Consider the following 8,879-nt stretch of genomic DNA (forward strand, 5'->3'; position numbering starts at 1 on the left):
ATTTTGGAGTGACTTTTTTGTGCTTGCCCAAATCCATTCCTCTTGTAGTGATCACTCGTGAGCCCGTTCTTGTGCTGTTACCGTCTGTGTTGTACGCTCGCACTGTACTTTCAGTTCGTATATTTTCCGTGACCACGTCACTCATTCTGTCGGGTAATTTGTGTCAGAAGTTTTGTGTTTCGTCTCGTAGCGCCGCTTGATATCAGCGCTCTTAACAAAACCAGCTGACTCCATGTTTATAATACAAACCAGCCTGTAGAACTCACTGCTGGTAAATAAAAGCGAAAGCTTCGGTCCACTCATCTCAAAAGACATGATTTTCAGTCCACTTTTCGAATTGTTGATAGAGCCATTGTTCACGCACATTCCAGATAACTTTACGTCCCAACTACGTAAACATTAGAACACCACTTTGAACTTTTGCCGGTTGAAGGACCCCGGTCTGAACGGAGCTGCGGAACTGTTCAAAAATCGCCGTGTAAAGATGAATGAAAAATCGTACTTTTTTATTAAAAATGTTTGGCGGTCCGGATAAAAGGGTCTCGGGGTCCGGACCCGGACCGCGGTCCGCCAGTTGGGGACCCCTGCTCTACCTAATAAAAACTTAAAATACCATTTTATACGTTCACAATGATACAATTCGCATATCTTTGTGATTGAATGCTTACTGTAACAGGAAATAAATCTTATTTTGATCAGAAAAACAAGTCTCTTCTTGTTTGGCCTTTAAGGCTCTGAAGCTCAAGGTTGTTGCTTAGTTTGACCAATCACAACGAAGAAATCGTACATACAGTTGTGAGAAGATGCTGGCAGCCACATATTGATTTTATTACAGGTGCCTGCAGGCTGGTATGGATTTGAACCTTGGGCCACATTTATCCCACGAGCAGGATTTTGAACATTCCTGTTTTGGATGCTCCTGATGTTCTCTCAGAAGCAGTTCCACCATTTGCTGTTGCTGAGACAGGACTGTTCATAAAAGATTCATTTGGTTATTTTCAGCCACAAAAACAGAAAAAAAGACCGAGCAGAAAAGTCCATAGCTCAATTTTTTAAATGTTTTTTATACAGTGATAAGAATATTAAGAAATTGCACTATTCTTGACATAATGATTGCTCTATATCATAGACTTAATTATACATGCAGCACAGACAAAGAAATATTGGAATAATTGCCATTAACGGATTCTTAACATCAATTTAATGTCATGGAACATGCAGATCGCTGGTTACAATTGTAGCAGGTTTATTAGCACAGCTAAAAGTCCACAAATCTAAATCAGGGTCAGATAGAGTCAACAAAAGTCAACAACGAGCATAGGAGCAACAGGGAAGTAACTTGAGTAGTTGGGTTCCGGGTGAGAGTCTCGGCAGGCATACCAAGTGAGAGACGAAACAGGGTCAGAAACAGATGATCAGGTCCGGACTGAACCGCTCAGTATGCAGGCGGAGTGGCACAAACAATACTTCGCACAGAGCAAGGCTTGCTTAAATGTCACTCAAACTGAAAGCGATTCGTATGCCTCGCCCCTCTTTCATTGCGCGACAAATTCACTGGTCGTTGCCTGTCAAATGTGTTCCTGAGTTTGACGTTATAGCTGAGTGTGGGAGGAGCTACCAGCTAAAGTTTTTAGGATGGTGCTATAAAGAACGGTGTCTGAAGATATCTCACTTAGAATGTATGGAAGACCCAGATGATGTTAGGAAATTAGGTTTATTTATTGTGAAGAGTTAATCCAGAGATTAATCTGTTCCTTCCTGAATTTAGGTCCTTCTTCTCTGCTCTCTAATCTTTGCTAAAAAGCAGCATCCCTGTAGCTTTTCTGTCAATATTCTGTCTTTATTATGATGATATAAAACTTTCAGTTGTAATAAATATGACTCTGTGTTCTCATGACTGAATGATGAGGCGCAGCTCAAGCTTTCCGGTCTAAGACCATCTGTTTGATGTGAGTTAAGAAAAAGAACTGTCATTCTAGCCCACATCTGTCAAGTCAAGGCCCAGGGGCCGGATCCGGCCCTCCTGGTTATTATGTCCGTCCCTCCAGATCATTTTGTTTTATTATTAATGGTCTGATGTTATCTTACACTTATTTTTAACTTGTATGATTTTGACTATATATTTTTAGGGAGACTAAAATATTGAAAGTTATTTAAAGTTTAAGTTGATTTATTCTGGAATATTGTTCCTGCCTATTTTTATGATTCATAATTATGCCTAAAACTTGGAATTCTGCTTGTATACATGGGTGAAAGTAGATTTTTTGTTATGTCAGTACGAAAAAAAAGCCCTAACTTAGATTATTTCCTTTTTGTTTATTTTCTGATCCTGAAGACTTGCTGATTACATTCACAACATCTGTCTGGGTCATGTGACTTGAAGCAGCTACCTGGATTGCTAAGCTAGTAGCTCAAAGCTAAATATAAAAAACAAACACTACTCTTCGACCTAGCTTTTTGGACTAATTTGGCATTTACAAAGATTTATAGGCTATTTTAGAGTTTAGTTAATATTTCAGTTACATGCTAGCTGTTTTGGCTAATTTGGGCTTTCTTTTTCACTGTTTTTTTTTTTATTATTACTTTGAGGTTTAGCTATTTGTTTCTGCCACATTCTAGCTGTTTTGGCTAAGAGCTAAGGATGGGGATTAGGGCTTACAGCACTCACACTGGCATTATTGCAGGTAATGCTATATATCTAGTTCACAATTATGTAAAAAAGTTACTGTTTTAAAAATATATTTTTAGTTTGTTCAATAAATGTTTATTCTGTTCAATCCGGGACCTAAACTGTGTTTTGGATTCTGGCCCCTTGAGCGATTTGAGTTTAACACCCCTGTTCCAGCCCAATCTTGTTATGGTGCGTTAACGGGGAGTGCGATTTGTGAGGCACACATGTCTGTTTCTGCACACATTAATGTTTTCAGTCTTTTAAAGTTGACTGGAAGTTGTTCTGTGTTCAGGCTCTGACTGCGAGGATGATAGAATCGTGGCGCACGTTGGGCAGGAGATCACTCTGCCCTGCAGATACGACAGTAGCACCAACGGAGAGATACCGGTGTGCTGGGGCCGAGGAGAGATCCCTCTCTTTGGTTGTAGGGATGAGCTCCTCGCCACAGATGGAACCAGTGTGAAGGAAGAAAGCAGAGCTTCCAGCAGGTATCAGCTGCTGGGGCGTCTGGATAAAGGAGACGTTTCTCTGACCATCCGGGACGTCAGGGAGGAAGATGCTGGAATGTACGGATGCAGAGTGAAGATCCCTGGGATGTTCAATGATGAAAAATATTATGTGGATCTGTCAGTGGTTAAAGGTGAGACGTGATTATGAAGTGTTTTGACTGTAAGGGTTGTGTCAGATATAGAACCATCAGTAAAGTTCTGCAGGAACCACATCAGGTCAGGTGTTTTCTGAAACCAGCTTCTCCTGAAGTCACTTCTTCTGTTTCAGGTCCACCTTTGACTATTCAACAAACACAACGGGGCAGCCGCACAAACTGCAGAAACCGCAAGAGAAGGTGAAGAATGACGAAGAAGATGACCACTGCTGTAAAACCAGCAGGAAGGATGAACAACTGCAGAGAAGGTTCTGTTTCTCATCTAAATAAAGGTCGCAATCCAGACTCTTAGTGTCCTGTGATTCCTGAGTAAACATGTGATAAAAACATTCAGATCAATCGGCATCGGAGCAAAGGTCTCAGTCCTTGAACACAGCAGACTGCACCAGCAGACACGAACCCCAAAGCCTTAAAACAAACAAACAAAACACAAACACGTCTAGGTGAGGGGTGATGACTGTTTGTCATCAGTTCTGCTCAACTTTTATTACAGAAAGACTTTAACGGGGGCTGACTGGTCACACAAAGATCGTCCTCTTAAAACCCCATGCAGACATAGTGTGTATTAGCTAGGGCTGCCACAATTAGTAATCGGCTATTGAAATAGTCGATGACTAAATAGTTGATTAGTCAATGATTTATATGGAGTCAGAGTGTAGTAAAGTTTGAAGTTTTATTGGGATTGTGCTCATTTTTTGGACTATTGTGGCATGTATTAAGGTTTTTTAGGCTATTTTGGAGTTATAACATTTCAGCTACATGCTAATTGTGGCTGTTGGTTCTGGCTGATTTTGGATTTTTTTTTTTTCCTTTTTTGGGGGTATATTTCAGCTGAATGCTAGCTGTTTTGGCTAATTCAAGATGGTTTTCAGGCTAATTTGGCATTTAACTAATATTTTAGCTGGCTATCAGCTTTAGAATTTTTAGCTATCAATTTCAGCATCTTCGGCAGCCAAATTCAGCTTACAGCATTCATGCTATACATCTAATTTTTTAGCTAGTTTAAAGCTACTTTAAAGTGATGGTTAAGATGTCTGCTTAGTTGACTAATCGGAAAAATAATCAGTGATTAGTGGACTAATAAAATAAGTTTATGGCAGCACTAGTATTAGCTGGATCTGGATGGAACGTCCAATCAGAGCAGCTGCTGCAGATCATCAACCTTTGTATCTGCTTTAGTTTGCAGAGTATTGATTTAAAGACTGAAAGATAAGAGATGGCAGAACTTGACAAACATTTCCTGTAAGATGAGCTGAACTCTGGCATGGGGTGAGGTGCAAGTTTGAGAAATGAGCAAACAACTGAAGACAAACACAACCTAAAAGCACACTTTGGTAAGAATGAGCACACAACAGATCATATGCATCTGTATGTCCCACAACTGACTGCAACAGCAACACTTTTCTGCATGCAGTCCGTGGAGGCACCCACGATTACCCAGACTATCCCTACATGCACATTAATGGTAAAGCTTGTATACAGTGCACCTTTTCAAAAAGCGGCTGGATGTCTCAGTGGGCTCCTGGCACACAGAAGCCCTGGGTTCAATCCCTGGGGTATCCACTGATCTCCATCCAGGTCCTTAGGCAAGACCCCTAACTGGGTCCCTGTGCCCCTCAAGTACAGGGTTGCATCAGTAAGGGCAACTGGCGTAAAAACGCTGGCAAATCACTGCTGCAAACAGTGGGTGTTGTTTCGCTGTCCCGACCCTGAGAGGGATAAGCCGAAAGGTGAAGAACACAGTGCACTTGTACAGTATGACGCTTTTCTACCGTCCTTCAAGGCCCTTAATGCTTTCCAGACACAGTCCTACTGTCAATTTTTTTACTTTAACTCTTTCAAATTGGGTTAAGTTTTGTTCTACTCCTGACAATGGGCGATCTCGTGGTGTCACTGGAGGCTCGACTAATGACTGAGTTACTTTCAGCTTCAAACTCATCAGCTGACAATTACACTACTTAACTTTAGCTTTAAAAATATCTCCCTTGGGCATGGACACATCTAAATTCTGGCTTTTTCAATGTTTACAGCTATAAGTATTCATTATGTATTGGATAAACATGAATTTATAGAGGTTTATAGAAAATCAGCGTTTAGATCTCTGGCAGAGGAACTTCCTGCATCTCATTGCGTCGCAGTCCAAACATCCCTTGTGTGTTGTAAAAATTTGGATTAATTTCTCCACACCAGACAGAAGATGTCTACTAGATAATTAATGTATATCTATTGTATACATGGGTGAAAGTAGATTTTTTGTTATGCCAGTGCAAAAAAAAGCCCTAACTTAGATTATTTCCTTTTTGTTTATTTTCTGATCCTGAAGACTTCCTGATTCTGTTCACAACATCCGTCTGGGTCACGTGACTTGAAGCAGCTACCTGGATTGCTAAGCTAGTAGCTCAAAGCTAAATACAAAAAACAAACACTAAAACCAATTTGTAAAGTTTGTAAAGTTGGTGAGGAAGCCGAAGAAGAGCCTTCGACTTCTGAGAACAATAAAGCTGCTGTTTACAGACAAAACCAGGAGTCTTCTTCAATGTATGGAATTATCTAGACTGCTCTCATGTGACATGTAGTTCTGTCTAATACTTGGCGATGGACTCGACTGTTTCACACACAGATAATAAAGTTACTGACATGATAGATTCACATTTAAGGAGTCTGTCCTTACCGAGAGGGAGGGGCTAAGGACAGGTATATCCAGTTTTATGAAGTCTGTTTAGTTTAGCAATCAGCTATTGTTTATATTTTATGACCGACTTTATGCTTCTGTAGAATGACTTCATGGAACAATATAGTGCGCTTGAAAGCTCAAAAAGTTATTTTTTCATGGTATGGCTCCTTTAACTAATGAGGCAGAATTGCCTGAAAAGTCAAGCATAACACTTCTCATTTTAGAGGGAAAGATGGCCTGTTAAGGATTAGGGAATTACATTTGGGGAATGAAAATGAGATCTGGTGAAAAGTATGCAATTACACACATCATATTCTAGTCTTTAAAATAAACCCCATGCCAGTATAAATTACTCCAAGTGTGCATCTGTGACCATCAAAAAAATGTTTGAAGGTCTTTATATAACAGATTCCATGGCCCATAATCAAGTTTAAGGCTTTATTGTCTTGTTTTCAAAATAGTTAAAAACGTTAACAGTGCTCCCCCACATGTTCGCATTTATTTACTTGGAGATTTTCGAATCGCGGATGTGCAGTAAGCGCAGGTAGGGCAAAATCATGGGTAAGAAGGATTTATAGAACTCCGGCTATGCAGACTATGCTCCAGCTCTGGGAATACAGAGACTGGACAGCCCTCAGTAAGGCTCCCTGGACCCCATGCCCACAGAGCACCCTCCACAGGACACCACAGGGAACGCAGTCAAACACCTTTTTCAAATCCATAAAACACACATGAACTAAATGAACAAACTCCTACGAACCCTCCAGCACTGAGGTTCAAGTGCGTGGACGATGTCACTGTCACAAAAACCATCACCACTCGAGCCAACCAAAAGCCATGGCTGACAGGAGTAGTCCACAGACTGGAGGAAACTGAACACTGCCTTCAGAGCTGGAGGCAAAGCTGCTCTTAGAACAGACAGGGCCCATCATGGAGACCTCCTACAGTGGAGCCATCTCTGACATTAACCACTCCCGCTTCACCAGCAGGACTGCAGGCGACCCATCCCACCCACCCCAAAGCCACTTCAGCCTGCTGCCATCAAATGGTAAATGGCGTATACTTGTATAGCGCTTTCTACCCTCCTTCGAGGGCCCAAAGCGCTTCACAGTCACAGACCCATTCACCCATTCACACACACATTCACACACTGGTGGCGGCTTTGCTGCCGAACACTGGCGCCAACCTCCCACCAGAGGCAATTCAGGGTTCAGTGTCTTGCCCCAGGACACTTAGACACATACTTGGTGGGCAAGGCAGGAGTCGAACCCGCTCACTTCTGATCAGGAGTCGACCGCCCTACCGCTGCACCACAGCCGCCCCGCCCAGGGAGGAGACTGCAAAGTCTCTGGGCCAGAACCAGCAGGCTCAGGGACAGTTTCCTCCACCAGCCCATCAGGAAACTCAACTCCCTCCCAGCGCCCCCCCCTCTGCCCCCACCCTCTGCTGCTACAAACTGACTGAATACCCTAGTGCCACGTTCCTGTATCTGAACACTATCCAAATGAACACTGCCATTACTCACTGTTCCATTTTGCACTATTTTCCTTTCATGATTCATCCCATTTTACCTTGTTCAGTCTGTCTTTAAACTTCCTATTGTAAATGTTGTACATTAGATACTACTATTATTATTATTATTCTAATTAGCATTGCTGTTTACACTGAGGGATGAGAAGAAATATATTTTCATCTGTGCTGTGTATCTTGTGCATTCAGCATATTTGACAAATAAAGCTCACTTGACTTGAACCAACTTTCCTGCAAGTTTTTCTGTCATGTTAGTTAGACCAGGAGTCTGCAACATGTGGCTCTTTTATTTCTCCATGGTGGCTGCTTGGCAAAACCTAAAATAAGTCATGGAGACTGCTGACCTAGCCATGTCGACCATCAGAGTCAGCAGCTCCCCCCCAACCAAAACTACCTAAAGAAAACAAAAATAAAACCGCAAATAACAAAAAACCCAGCAGTGAAAAGATGCATTCACACTGAATGGGATTCGGGCTGCAGAGCTCCAATGTTGATCAATGGTTCAGGCACGCTCTGAGGCGAATTGAAGCCCCACGGTGTGATTCGAGAGACGCAAAGGTGCCACCAGCTCAATTTGAGCAGAGGGGCGAGTTTGGCGGCACGGCCACAATGTAAATGTTTACAGGTCGCTGTGTCATATCTTTCAATCAAGAAATCAGCTTTGGGCACGTGATGGTTTAACTGACTTGATCAGCAGGTAGAATATTAATCCATTATTTAGTCCATTACCCGTTTGAGCCGCAGGTTCTCAGAGTTCATCCGGCTACTGTGGGGTGAAGATGAGATACTGTACACTCTGGACAGATAGTCGGCTTTCACTCTCGCGTCGGAGCTCACTGCCTCGATATGCTGGCAGAGAGAGAGAGAAGATGTTTCAGTGTTTGAAGGCTGCTGGCTTGGGCCTCATTGAAAGGTTTAAGAAAAAGATCTCCTAGTTGTATTTCCCCTCCTAATGCTTGATTAATACAGTCAGCCTTCAAGCTCAGCCATAAAGACACACAAACACAGCAGAAACGGCTGTCAGACAGACACAGCCCTCTGTACCGGGAAAACCTTTATTATGATAATTGTATAAGCCCAAACAGGAAGACATGATTACCGATTAGGGGGGTAGGAAAAACCAAAAAAAACAAAATATTCTGTTAAATTTATAAACTGATGTCTGAGGTTCACATAGATGATAAACTTTGTAGGTTTTTTCATCCTGTTGACCTGAAGACGTCTTGTTTGATCAACTCTACCTCCAGAATGAACAGATTTATGTGGTAAAAAGTTTGATCTCTTATGAGTTAAAAGCGCATATTATCTTATACTGCAGAACACTTGTTACCAGTGGCGGG

At 42.0% G+C, this 8,879-nt stretch overlaps 1 protein-coding gene across 1 annotated transcript in view; it reads left to right on the top strand.

The window, feature by feature from the left end:
- Positions 1 to 3,623, top strand: part of LOC112138644 (hepatitis A virus cellular receptor 1 homolog) — a 6,373-nt gene extending 2,750 nt beyond the window's left edge. Inside the window, exons 3-4 of the mRNA XM_024261242.2 lie at positions 2,964 to 3,311; positions 3,449 to 3,623. Of these exons, the coding sequence (XP_024117010.1) occupies positions 2,964 to 3,311; positions 3,449 to 3,519 (419 nt within the window). The 3' untranslated portion in view covers positions 3,520 to 3,623. The remainder of the gene's footprint in view (positions 1 to 2,963; positions 3,312 to 3,448) is intronic.
- The last annotated feature ends 5,256 nt before the right edge of the window (positions 3,624 to 8,879 follow it).

This window comes from Oryzias melastigma, linkage group LG14 (assembly GCF_002922805.2).
Source record: "Oryzias melastigma strain HK-1 linkage group LG14, ASM292280v2, whole genome shotgun sequence".
Classification (NCBI taxonomy): domain Eukaryota; kingdom Metazoa; phylum Chordata; class Actinopteri; order Beloniformes; family Adrianichthyidae; genus Oryzias; species Oryzias melastigma.